The 13,938-nt window shown below is 46.1% G+C and overlaps 1 protein-coding gene and 1 pseudogene across 3 annotated transcripts in view; one reads left to right on the forward strand and one right to left on the reverse strand.

Moving 5' to 3' along the window:
* Nucleotides 1–2,338: 2,338 nt before the first annotated feature.
* On the reverse strand, nt 2,339–2,454 carry LOC111743600 (annotated as a pseudogene).
* A 5,120-nt stretch (nt 2,455–7,574) lies between these two features.
* The window catches only part of ELK3 (ELK3, ETS transcription factor), a 36,694-nt gene continuing 30,330 nt past the window's right edge, over nt 7,575–13,938 (forward strand). For all 3 annotated transcript variants that reach the window (XM_011365920.2, XM_023533981.1, XM_023533982.1), the window contains exon 1: nt 7,575–7,787. In XM_011365920.2, coding sequence (XP_011364222.1) covers nt 7,581–7,787 — 207 coding nt within the window. In that variant the 5' untranslated portion in view covers nt 7,575–7,580. The remainder of the gene's footprint in view (nt 7,788–13,938) is intronic.

Consider the following 13,938-nt stretch of genomic DNA (forward strand, 5'->3'; position numbering starts at 1 on the left):
ATAATACCCGCCGTATACAGAGAAGACAAAGATAAGGCTGTTCTAATTGGAAGGGACAGATTAATGAATGAATGATGTGAGTGCTAAACGGACCCGTGGTGTGAGTGTGCTCACATTTGTGCATGTAAATTACTTCCATTTGGGAAGAATAGGGTGACCTTTTGATCGTCTCTGTCTTGCCCGTTGTGCACTTATCATTCGAGCTACCTGATTTAGCGTCAGGATAGTGACTGCATTTTACTGCTCTCTTCCTGTTTCATGAGGATTGGTCCTGTTTTCCACCCCAGGGGAGGGAACAGCTTTTGGTGTAGGTAATTTGTTAGACCCCTGATGGACACAGGAGATGGGCCTGGCGTGAGTTAGGGTGCTCTGGGGATGGGTGGTCAGTACCCTTGACCCGACAGAGAGTGACTTATGGGCTGACGGCTCTCAAATGGACAGAGGAGGGCACCGGAGAAGTATCCGGGGTGATCAATATAGTCAGTCTCTAGCATCCTTCTTGTGAGGCTTCATCCAGATTAAAGAATGAATCAAGGATTTTTTTTTTTTTTTTTTTTGCATTCTTCAGAATCGGGAAGAGTTGAAAAAACAGAATGAGGGTGGAAAGGAACCACTCAGAGTCCATCTAAGGGTCTCTCCTGCTCTGTGCCAGGGGACAAGTTCTTCACTCTCTGGCTGCCTCCATACACCTCACCTCTGCATCTTTTGCCTTGGCTGGCCTGGCGAACGTACCTGGTGGGCTCCATCGTCAGCAGTCATAATCAGTGTTGTCTCAGCTGCCCCTTGGGTTGTCCTTTGAGAACACTTTTCTCTTTTTGACCCAACAGCTCTCATCTGCTTGACTCCCCTCCCCCTTCCAGGGGCACAAGAGAGATGGGAATAGAACCAGCCCCGAGGGAAGTGCGGTCACCCACAAGCCATCATTGCTGGAGGCACAATAGCTTGGCGGCCTCAGGCTAAGCATCTGAAACCAGTGTTTCTTAAGCAGAAGTCAGAAAAGATGTGTTCAACGAGCTGAATTCTTTGCCATAATTGGAAAAAAATTTGTTCTTTCATTTTTGACGATAGTCTAAAAAAATAAACATAAGCATATTCCAAGTCACCTTATAAGCAACAGCCATACACTAGCTGAAGAGTCTCCCTGGATTTCAGAGCCTATATTGGGGTCATTGCCTAATGAGCAGAGAACCAAGGTGGTACAATATCTAAATGATGCTTTAAGCCAGGTGAACGTCAAGTAACCTCACAATGTGCTTTATGAAGAGCTTTCCCTGTTGCTTAAAAAAAAGGAACAGTAAGCATTTGAATAATACTCGCTATGTACAAGATGTTTAAGTGCATTATTAACAACTCATATAATCCTTACAACAGCCCTGTACAGGAGATACTTTTATTATCATCGCTTTCATTTTACTTATGAGAATATCGAAGCATAAAAAGGTTAAGTAACTTACCCCAAGTCCCACAGGTGGTCAGGACCAGTGACTTGCATTTGAATACAAGAGAGTCCGTTCCACATTCTGCTCTTACCCACTATGTAACCTCCTGAATAGATATAAATGGTTCACTCTCACCTGCTGCAAGTTGTAGAAAATAATTGTGCTTCAGTGAAAAACTGCATTGTCCAGACTCTAGAGAGAACTTCTCTGGATGATGTGATGCTGATTTTGTGGAAGATATTTTGCAACCCAATTAATTATAGATAACCGATAGCAAAATAATTCTTGTTGATGGACATGCAAATTCTGTCTTAGAGTGCTCACTTGACTCCTCTTCCGTCCCGTTTTGTTGGATTTGTGCATTCATTTCAGTGTTCCTGATTTATAAATGCCGATCTGTAAATCTATTTGGATTCTCTTTTGACTTGTTACATCTATCTAGTGTCCTCCTTGATTAATGAGCAAAATTAAATCTTTAACATGTCTTCATTTTTATATCTATAGGCGATCCATGATTTTACCCATTTTGAAAATTATTTTTAACAAAGCAATTTCACAACTCTCAGCTTCTTTTCAAGGAAGCCTTCCATGGCCTTCTCCTGCTCACGTACCCCAGGCTCCCAGCCCCTTCACCTGCTCTGCTTGCGTTTTTCCATCGTGCTATTCTTCCAATGTGCTAAATAACTTAATAGTCATGTGTTTGTTGTTTATGACCGGTCTTGTCCTCCTAGAATATAAGCTCTGTGAGGACAGTGGTCTTCACTGATGTGTCCCAAATACCCAGATGGTTGCCTTGACATAAAATGGACACACACACACATGCGTGTGCGCGCACACACACACACAGAAAGAAGTAGAGAGAGAATTGAGTCTTTTTGATTTATTATTATTATTATTTATGCCTATAGCACCTGGTCTTCCTAGGTGGTCTCCCATCCAAGTACTAACCAGGCCTGACCCTGCTTAGCTTCCGAGATCAGACATCAGGCTTGTTCAGGGTGGCATGGCCATAGACCATGGACTTTGGCTCCACTGGGGCACGAACCCAGGACCTTCTGTGTGTAAAGCAGATGTGCTAACTGCTACACTATGGAACCACATCCAAAAATTGAGTCTTTAGAAAGTACAGTAATATAATATTTTACCTAAAAGAACCTATGTTGGCTCAGTCATTGCCATAACCTTAAGGTGAGTGTTGGCTGCGTTTCAACAAAATTATCTCACGTGTGTAAACTTATGTTGAGTGGGGGGAGGAATGTGTTTTATCTGTGAATTTCATTTTATCATTATATGAGAATTATAAGCCTAGAGGAGCTAGGTTTACAATTAAATGAGATAATTTATAATGAAATGAGGAAAAATATAAAAAAAAATTTAATGAAAATACTTTGTCAACATGGGGAACCTATTAAATTTTTCTCCCCTGCTCCTTTAAAAAGAAGTTAAGTGTATCCAAACCGGATGAACGATTTTAGATGGTCTAACTATACTCCACACTGTGGCCAGATCTAGGATATAAACTACAAAGGAAGAGAAGCAGTTGGGGCAAATGGCAGGTAGCCTTGTTCTGTGGAGAGGCCTGGGGGAGGGTCTGCCAGCCGCTGTGACCGGTGTGTTTGCTTAGTTCCAGCGGGGATGGTGAGAGGTGAGCCATTGCAGGTGGCACCACCGAGCTGAAGTCAGAGGAGTGGAGAAGGTATCAAATGCTAGAGGCCACCTCTTCCCGTAAGAGCGCCGATGCCCGTAAAAGTGGACTGACCCGCCTGGATAGAAAAGCGCAGTTTAGTCTTGTGTAAAGAAGGGCATTGCGATACCTGACAGAATGTCATACATTCAAAATAAGTTCTGGGAAGTGGGGAGAGGAAAGAGAAGCATTTTCTAATGAGCAGAAATTTGACTTTGGGGAATATTTTTAAAAGATTTATAGCATTTCTTTCATGTGTTCTATGTATTTTAAGTGGAGAGTCTTGAAAATCAGCTGAATGGGGTTAGGCTGATGAGACATTTTAACTTAAAGTAAGCCTTCGTTTGCATAATAATGTCTCCGGCATAAATCTCAAGTATCAACACTTTCTTGAACTTTTCATTCAGTAGGAGCCACAGTATGCTGTCTGCATGACTCACAGTCCTTGTAATGGCAGCCAGAGAAATTGGACTTGATTGTACCTGTATATTAAGATATAAGGCTTCATGGATAATTCTAGGCATGGAGGACTAATTTAGAAAAAAAAAAACACTGATTTTTTTTTTTTTCTGGTGAGAGATATTCATTTGGATGAATTTGCTAATACGTTCGGTGTTGGCAGCTGTGAGGAGGGCATGCTCCCCAGTCACTATGTTAGAGCCTTTTCCAGTGTCCCAGAAGGGACAAAATTTGCAGCTGGCAGAGGTATGATAGAACACAAAGCATGACTGTATGTGAAAACAGCTGTGTAAATGATGACACTTGATTGAATCCTAATTTAAACAGATTAACATTGGAACTAAAAATCAAAGACACACAGAGAGTGCTCTTGAATGGAGAGAACCGCAGCAGCGTTATCAGCTGGTGGCCCCGCCCTGCTGTCCCCCACGCCCCTGCTCCCCCACATCCCACCAGTGGCTCTGGCCAGAGGGCGTGGGAGGGTCCAGAGCTGCCTGGGGTGGGGCAGGGTGGGGGGGGGCGGTTCCACCGTTTCCCAGAATTATTTCTGCTGAGTATAGAAGGGGGTGACACATGTTTGTAGATGTGATGATAAGTTCACCAGGAAATATTTTTGAGACTCATCTCTGAGTAAGGTGTGGGATTTCCAGCAATGAAGATTTGTGTGCGGCACAGTCATCGATACTGGGGACCAGCCAGGGCAGAGGAGTGGCTGGGGAGGGCTGGAGAAGAGGGGAATGAAGGCCTCTGCACTGGGCTGGACGTGCTTTAGGCAGGAGTGGCTTCGTGCCTTAGCCACCTCCGGTGGAGCAGTCTTACTCACGCTTAACCCTTCTGAGTTGTCCTCCAGGGCTTGCTCAGTTGTAGCCTGGCCGTGACTCCCCTTTGGCGAGGGAGGAAGGAGGGGGAAGGAGGGGGCCCACCCAGCCAAGCTCTGCGGGAGATTAAGAACCTGCAGGGAGGCCCTGTGAGTCGTGGCTCACAGCTCCTGGAGCCAGTTCCTCTCTTCCAGAAGTCTGGAAGGCCCCTGATCAGGGGGTCCCTATCCCCACCATTTGCTCGTCTGCCTTTTCACTTTCTATTCTTTCACCTCTTCTTTTTCTTGCCCATTTCCTTTTTCCTCCTTTGTCTTAGGTCCTGGTCAGAGCACCCACGGTCATCACTTAGCTCACTGTGACCCTCGGAGTAAAGACATGACCAGCTAATCCCCCCACATCTCACAGGATGATTTTTCATGTCTAGACACACCTCGTGATTGTGAATGGAAGCTCTATAGCGTAAAGACATTGCACGCCGGTGAAGAGAGAATTTTTCAGCAAAGCCATTGGGCATTGTAATAGTCAACCTTTGCTGCCATGGTGCTGCGTAATAAACTCTCTCTAGACTCACTGGCTTACGATAGCATTTATTTTCTCATGGGTTGGCTTCAGGGATGCTGATTCAGACTGTGGATCGTGGGGCTTGGCCCCAGGCTTTAGGTTGAATTCAGGTTGGCTCCACGTGTCTTGTTTTGGGGCAGCAGCTTCGGGGTAGTAACAGGAGCACAGGAAGAAAAATGCAGACACGTGAAGCCTTTCGGACCTCGGCTCAGAATCGGCGCATTGTAACTCCTACTTTGCATTCCGTTGGCCAAATTAAAGCACATGGCCAAACCCACATTTCAGTGGGATAGAAGAGTAGCCCGTCTATTCTAGCGCACTGCTGCAAGGTCACTGGAACGGGGGACGGGAAGGTGTGAGAACATTTATCCAGCGTACTACATATGTCCTTATCAGTTCCATCTGGAGAACACGACTCCCATACATGGGGTGGGAATGCCACGAGAAGGGATTGCAGAAAGCACAGGAAGCTCTGAGGAGTCCTGGTTAGAAGAAGCACTAAGTGTAAAACACATGGAGATGTTTCCATTGTCCCCTTGCCCCATCTGGAACATGATGGTTCGTGTCCTTACAGGCGGGGCAGGAGCAGGTGGCTGACCGCTTTCCTACCTGGCATGTGAGCCACAGGCCCCTTCTATTCAGACCTCCACACCCACTGGCAGCCTTCTGCCCTTTGGAGCAGTTCTTCTGAGCAACCCCTGTGAGTTTCAAAGATATTTTAAAGGTTACTAGTCTGAACTGTTTGGCCAAGAAAACACCGAAGAATTTGAGACAACTGTTCGCAATTCTTAGCGCCAATGAAGAGGAGAAAGTTTGTGGCTCGTCCTCAAATAAGCAGAAGGGTGGTTCATATTAGGAGCTGGAACTGGCAAGCTGCTCACAAGACTCGTGAGATGCAAAGGCAGTGCTGATCCAACAGCGAAATAGTTTACTCTCCCACAGACTGAGTGGCCATTGTGGGGAAGGTTGATTTCTGTAAAGAATTTCTCCCTTAAAGAACCATAAATGAAACGCTGTATGAGATTCTTAGCCTGCTTTCCTTCACCCGAGAAGCCCACGTTGCTCAGAGAAACAACAAAATGTGTTCTTTGGGTTAAACCCATGAAAGGATATGAGGAAACGAATACTTACTGGGTGGCGAGGTATCTTCACATTCATTCCCTCGTGGAAAGGGAGAAAAATAATTTGTCAGTCTGAAAGCTGTCCTTTAAGAGGGATGCATGAGAGGAGATGTGGAGCTGACAAAAATATTGGTACAGATCACTCTCCCTAAGGCACTTACTCTGGCTTCCAGTTCTCCCAGAGTCGTGTACCTTTCTCACTGCCCTCTACTTCCGGTCACCCCTTGGCTGTCTCCTAGGTCTTCAGCACCCCCTCCTTGCTATTCCCGTCCTTTCTGGCTTTGTCTCCACCTCACAGCTTGCCTTCGAAGCTTCTCTCCTTGCCAGAAGCCTTTTTTCCACCCTCTGTTCATCTCTGCTTTCCTCAGCCTCGCCCTGGAATGTCACCCCCATCCTGTCCCCATCGAGCCAAGGCACATCACACGTCTCGTCATGACAGCTGATCCGAGTGAAGCTTTCGGGTCCAGCCCAACCATCTCTTCTTTCCTAATTTAACAAATGTCGATAAGACAAACGGGTTATTTACTGTGATTATTATTGCTATTATTACTTTTAGAATTAATTGCCATGAAAGTCCTCAGAAATCTGAAGTTGGGGAACGACCTAGGGGAGTGGGGAAAAATTTCTTCGAGAAAGCCCCATTTGAATTGCATCACGATGGATGAGTAGGGGTTCCCCAGGGTTCAAAGCTAGGGAACAGCATCCTAGGTAGAAGGAACAGCACTTAACAAAGCTCATACCAGGACCAGAGGGAAAAGATAGCGTTTTACAGGCTTTCCTATCATAGCGGAGAAAAAATGCTTTTCCCACCTCTGCATTTGTGACGGTGGGGTTTGATCTGCAATGCGAAGAGTGCCTGGGAAAGTTAAGGGGTCAGCCTCTAAGTGGCAACAACCGATTCTTCAGTCCCACAAACATCTGTCGGTTGGCCTCATGCTACATCAGGCCGTGTGCTGGGTTATGAGTGCCGGGAATACAAAGAGCGATTCAACAAAGTCCCTTCCTTGTGAAGTTCATTCTGTAGTTAAACTGACTGGTATGCCCCAGCCCCATTACCCCGGGCCCCCACATAAATGTGCTTATCATGGGGTCCACATTCATAGCCATCAGGGGACTACAGACTGACCAATAGAGGACTCGATAGGATGGGCGGGAACAGACTCTAGTGCTAAGTGGGGAATTGTGTAGGGACTAATTCTACAAGTGGGCAGTTCGTTAATCATTTTTCACTTTATTCCTGATGCAACCCTGTCACCTGCAGGAATGTGCCTTGCCAACAGGAGGATCACAGTGCTTCCTCGTATTTCTGGCCGTTTACGAAAATATAGCTGGAAAGCACCTGATTCAGAGTGGCCCGTTGGGATGGATGTGAACGTGGCTTTGGCTCACTGGGGGGGGCGGGCGGTGGCGGGGAGCTGAGGCGCTCGTCCCAAAGCCCCTTCTCCACCAGACTGGGCGTGTGAGCCCGCGCGCTGACCTGTCCCCTCCCTCCCCAGGTATGGAGAGTGCAATCACGCTGTGGCAGTTCCTGTTGCAGTTGCTGCTGGACCAGAAGCATGAGCATCTGATCTGCTGGACCTCCAACGATGGTGAATTCAAGCTCCTCAAAGCAGAAGAAGTGGCCAAGCTGTGGGGACTCCGGAAGAACAAAACAAACATGAATTACGATAAGCTGAGCAGAGCCCTGCGATACTATTACGACAAGGTAAACCCTTGCCTTGCACGAGGCTGTCTTGGGCAGGTGGAGAGCCACCTCCATGTTCCACTGATGAAGGTGGATAACGGTGTGTACCGTGAAGCAAGTCGGGAAATCACATGGAGGCAATTTGTGCAGATTTCGGTTTTGTTTTCTTTTGAGAAAAAAACGTAGGTATTTTTCTACGGTATAAAAAAATACTATAGGTCTGTTTTTCTGGAAACCCTTTGGGTGTGACCGTGGGTCAAACTTCGTTCCTTCTGCATTTTCACCTGTAGTTGCTGCAAAACTTTGCCAACAACAGAAATCAGATTAGGGAAGTTCTGGGGCTTCCCTCATGGTTAGTTGCTTGAGTGACAGAATAAATGTTAAAATCTAAAGAATCAGTGTATCCCATCTGGTTTGTAGTTCACTCGAATGGGCCTTTCCTGGGGGGAATGGTAGCTCAGGCAAGTTATCTAACCATTTGCTGCCTCCTTGTCCTCATTTATGCAAATGGGGTCCTAATAGTACCAAGTCAGGATTGTTGTGAAGACTAAACAAGTGTCACATGGTCAGTACTTGTGTCACATGGTCAGACTTAGAACAATGCTTGGGTACGTGGGGTTGCAACTTCACGGGAAATTTCCTTAATCAAAAAAAAAAAAGTTTTTCTTTTCGAGTCACACAGACGAGTCAGAGTGCTTTGTTAAGTGATACCACAGCATGGTTGCCAGAGCCAGGACGGTTTGAATGCATTTCTGGAAAAGCAGTAAATGGGCCTGAGAGGGCAAAATTATTCCTATTTAGGGGCGATCACTTCAGGCCTGTCTTTGTTGAGCATTTCTGTCTGGCTCTGTTGTTGCTGATAATTTAGCCTCATAGACATAGACTTAGAGCCCTAAGTTCTAGTTTTACTGTTCATAGCGAAAGGTGAATTAAAGGCTGATTTAAATATTAGTTCCTGATCTATATTTAGCACCTTCTTTCTGCCAGCCTCTTTGGAATCCAAGACAGGAGAATTACACATTTCAGGAAGTGGAGGCATCATTAATTATAAAGTGTTCCTTCATACGATCATAATTGCATATGATTATGTCATTGAAATGTTAAAGGTGCTTTCCTTTAATGTGGCAATTAATTAATCCAGGCTTAATGCAGAGCCGAGCTAAGATGTAAAAAGCACTTCTTGCAAATTGCACTGTCTGAAAGCCTGGCAGATGGTTTATTGTTTTGCATTTTCCCCCAGGTTCTAAGTTGCACAATGGGAATTAGAGCCCTCTGAAGGAAAACAGTCATCTTGCCTGCTGGCAGGGTGCCTAAAGTGGCTTTGAGACTTAAAAAAAAAAAAAAAAAAAAAAAATTCATTGTTTTAAATTAAGGTGTCAAAGAAAAGGAGCCCTGCCTCAGTGTCTGTGACTCAGTTTCATCTCTTCATGTAGCCTGGGCATCGGGACTATAAGATTGTATATCATGAGCACAAAGGGAGATCACGGGCTGCAAATGACACCACAAAGACTGGCAAAGCCATCGCTGTTTAGACTACACTTGATCTCCCTTGAGCAGATTTTTTTCACTCTCTAGGGAAAGCAGTTTCAGAGGCTTCGGTCGCCCAGCATGTTTTGGTACTTTGTGTGCCGAGGGCTTCCTACCCCCATCTCCCCTATGTGATGCCAGCCCGCGTTTCCCTCCTCCCCCACTACAGTCCTGCTAGCATCTCCTTTTAAAGATGAGGACGTGGGGCTTTGATGAGGAACCTGCCCAAACTCCTGCAGCCAGGAAGCGGTAGAGCCAGGATGCTCATGCTCCTGACCACAAGGCACATGCCCTGCCTTCCTGGCCTTTCATTATCTTTGCCTCTGAACACCTGAGTTCCGGGTAGGCAATCAGGCAGCACAAAAGGTATTGCAACCTTAGAATTTTTTTGTTCAAGCTCTTCAGTGTTGAAAAATCTGGGGTACACTGGGCGTCTGGTTGAACCGAAGGCCCCGGGTCCCAGTGGCCAGTGTGGTATGCTCCCCGCAGTTATCCCTTTCCTGTTCTGCCAGGGCTGAGCTTGAAGTCTGGCCACATGACTTTTGCGCAGCCAGCTGGCACTAACAGTGAGGGCAGGAGCAGCTCTGGTCCCGTGTGTCATGTAGTCGCAGCCATCAGGAGAAGGCGCCCTGCATCCTTCCTCGGACATGGGTACACTGTACAGGTGCATGTGTACACAGCACACAAGTGCGTACACATGGCTGTTTGCATCTTTCCCATGAAATGTTCTCCAGTGCCAAGCAAAACTCACCGTGAAGCTCCTAATACAGTTTAAAGTGAAAAGAAAAGGAAGGAGGAGAGGGGAGGAGTGGGTGAGAGCAGAGTGGAGGGGAGGGGAAGAGAAGAAGGGAGGGAAAGAGAGGGAGGAGAAGGAGAAATGGCAAAAGTTTACAAAAAGTATACTCTAGTTTACATTTTAGATGGACACTTCTTTAAGTTTTGCCAGTGTTAATCTGTAACTATATGTGTGTATAAGTTGAAACATGGACTCGCCGGTATCTGACCATTTTTCAACCACAAAAATGGCAATCTTAAATGTCTTAGGCTCTCATTTAAGAAACAGATTCTAGGAGGATCTTTGTGAATGTGAAGCCCCTGGCCACATGGTATGCCACACTCCTCACCATGTAAGTGTTTCTCAGGGTTACTCAGCACTTAGTGTGACCTCGTCTGCCATTTACTGTCTTCCTCACTCCTCCTTATTCCCCTCCTTATTCCCCTCCCCTCCCCCGCTCCTTCTCTCCCTCTTTCTCTTCCTCCTCTCCCTACTCCTCTCTCCTCCTCCCCTCCCCCTTTCCCTCCCCCCTCTCCAAACTGACACATATCCAGAGCCTGCTCTGCACGTGGCATAAATTAGGTGACTCCCTACCTTGACGGCTGGGTTCTTTTTTTCTGTTGTTTATTTTCTGTCATTTGCTAGCTATCGACTCTTCACTCTTGGCTGAAACTGCACATCCCTTGGTTTGTCCTAATAGGGAAGTTTTTCTGCCACCATAGACAAGCATGAGCATACCATTATTTTTATATGTTGTATATTATATTTTTAGCTCATTCCAGAATATTAGAAATGGGCAGAGGGAAAAAAAGTAGAAAACGTGTATAGAAAAACTTTATAGCACCAGAGGAGATTGACAATTGGGCTCATGGCTTCAGATTGGAGCTGAGGGACTTTAAGCACAGTTCCTCCAAAAAATGTCCCCACCTGTGTCATAGCGAAGTGGTTAATAGCATGAACTCTAGGGCTAGATTGTCTGGGTTTGAATCCCGCTCCATGACTATGGGTGCTTTGTCTAATCTCTCCAGGTCTCAGCTTCCTTTTCTATAAAATGGGTCTAATAGTAGAGCCTACACCACGGGGCCATGGTGGGGATTAGCCGAGTTAACGCATGAGCGCTGAGAACATGCCCATAACACATAAGGTGCTACAAAGTATTAGCCAGAGTAATAATACAGATGATATTTTCCTTACTGCTAATTCGAAAAGTGTAGACAGGAGCAAAGGAGAAAATGAGGGCCTTGGTACTACCTTCCTGTGCAGGTACACACAGGTATGACGGCTCTTTGCACTGATGAGCCATCAGGAGCATTATGTTGTGCTTTTTAATGACCGAAGAAGGACAACCACGATTTCTTTGCCCATTGCCTATTTATATATTTAGTTGAATTCTGAAAATTCAACTACTGAGATGCTTTAGCATTTGAATGACTCTTCCTTGCTGCTCTGAATCAAAGTGCACTTCTCCGTGCACGCCCAGTTGGAGCGAGTCTCCATCTTCACGTGCTCTCTCAGTATCCAGCATGGGCTTTGCATTTGGCACCGTCCAGGTCAGAGTCTCTGAGTCTCAGTTCACCTATCAGAAAGTGGGCATCCTGATAGCAGCTTCCCTCGTTGGTTCGTGTGCGGATCAGATGTGACCGTGTGTACGAGGTGCTCAGGCACCTGGGAAGCACACTCTCAGTGAATGCTCATTTCTGTTACCGTGTTTAGAGAACTGACTGCATGGCTTTTGTATGGCTATCCATTTATATAACTGGCTTCCTCACAAAACAGTCCTCACCATGGTCTCTTGGCTTACCCACTTTTGTTGCTCTGGTACCCTGTACAGGGTCTGGCACATATTAGTTGCTCAGTTAATGTTAAATGATTGAGCAGATGGATAAAACATAATGAAGTGGATACTACTCAAACACAAATTACGTATATGAAAGTTGACATTACAGAAGCGCTAAACTTAGAAGCAAACAAAAAGTGACCATTTTTGATTATTGTATTGTATTCATTTCGTAAGGCTGCCGTGACAAATTACCACAAAACAAGTGGCTTACGACAGAACTTTATTCTCTCATCGTTCTGGGGACCAGATTTCTGAAATCGGGGTGTCAGCAGGGCCCAGGTAGTACCCTTCCTTGCCTCTTCTAGCTTCTGGTGGCACCCATCGATCCTTGGTGTTCTCGGCTTGTAGCTGCATCACTCCGATCTCTGCCTCTGTCCTCACATGGCATCTCCCTGTGTGCCTTTGTCTCTACATTCCCCTCTTGTAAGGAGACCAAGTCTATTGGGTTAGGGCCCACCCTAATGGCTTCATCTTAAATTGATTATATCTGCAAAAACCCTATTTCAAAATAAAAAAAAAAAAAAGAGTCATATTCACAGGTACTGAGAGTTCAGACTTCAACCTTTTTTGGGGCGGAGGGGGGCGCATACTTCTACCCATAACATGTACATATATCTCACACTCTGCTGGGTGTTCGTGTAGATGTTCAGAATTACACACAGAGGGTGAACCTTGGAGATGATGCTTTGATTCAACCAATCCTAAAGGAAAAACTGCTCCCCACGACAGGGACAGCAAGTAGATTCAACAGCAGGTATGAAACGAGATTCTACGACAGGCATGTCACAGTGTGCCCACCATGTGCCAGCTGCCGTGCCAGGTCCTCAGGGTCGAAACAGAGGTGAAAGGGATGAGAACTGCCTTGGAGGGATTCAGAGTCCTTGAGAATTCATCCGTTCCTGCTCTGGAACAGCAAATAATTTCAGTAAACTACTTAGATGGGAAGAAAAGCTGACCCCAATGCCTCCAATCCTGGATCAGCAATGGCTGGGGTCTGGCCGTGGCCTCTGAGGTTCCTTCCCTGACCTGCATTTCTGTGGATGGCCGTTTCACATGCATTAGCGAAGGCTGGAGGATCAGAGTTCGCAACTGACTGCCAAGGACCTGCCTCCCCGACTTGCAGTTTTTGAAGAGGCTGCTGGGCAAATCCCAGCAGAATTCTAAGAAAGGAGTGATGCCCAGCCTAGGATGGAGCATGCTTAATACTCAGGCATGGACTGAGCAGAGGCCCCTCTTCTGCTTGGAAACCTGCAGGTAAAGGGAGGGCGCCTGTGTCTGAGTCCATGAGGGGCAGAAATCAGAGCTGGCGAGACCTAAATGAGACATTTAGTTCCCGCCTGGGCATTTCACAGTCACACCCTACCAGGCAGCATTCTCCTCAATCTTGAACCCTGGGAGATGGGTTTGTTCATTGTAGTGCTGATGGTTTGAATTTGGGGGTAGGGTTTGTTTTTCTCCTTAGGTTTAAACTGAGTCTTCCAAAAGGTATTTTACCACCCGGTGTAATAGTAAGGGTCTCTCTCTTTCAGAGATTTTGTTTATTAACAAGTTCAACAACTCTTTTCCACTCCTAACCCACATCGGATGGTCTTGGTGTTTAAATCTCTCGTTTTGGGGATGCTCAGGTGGAGAAGAGAAGGGTCGATGCCCAGAGCATGCCTGTAACTGGCCTTAGGGACCCAAGTCTGGGGGGCCTGAGGAACTGCTGGATACATAGCATTTGTTCACTTTTAAGGTCTGCACCTTAAAAGTCACCTCTGACTTTTCTTCCATCATTCAGCCATTACTTGAAGAACATACCTACTCCCCTCGGGTGGCTCAGCAGGTGGTTGGGAGGCAGGTGCACAAACCAATTATAGTAGAGCACCGTGTGTAAAGTACTAGCTGGCCATGACTCCAGCAGCTTCCAGGAGAGATGGCAAGAGAGAAAACGTGAAAAGGAGGCTGTAGAGCTCAAGACGTGTGACTCAGATCTAGAGGAATGAGAATGAGTTAACCAGGCTGAAAAAAGTTGGGAAAGGGTAGACCGA

Source organism: Pteropus vampyrus, unplaced genomic scaffold (assembly GCF_000151845.1).
Source record: "Pteropus vampyrus isolate Shadow unplaced genomic scaffold, Pvam_2.0 Scaffold116, whole genome shotgun sequence".
NCBI classification, from domain to species: Eukaryota; Metazoa; Chordata; class Mammalia; order Chiroptera; family Pteropodidae; genus Pteropus; species Pteropus vampyrus.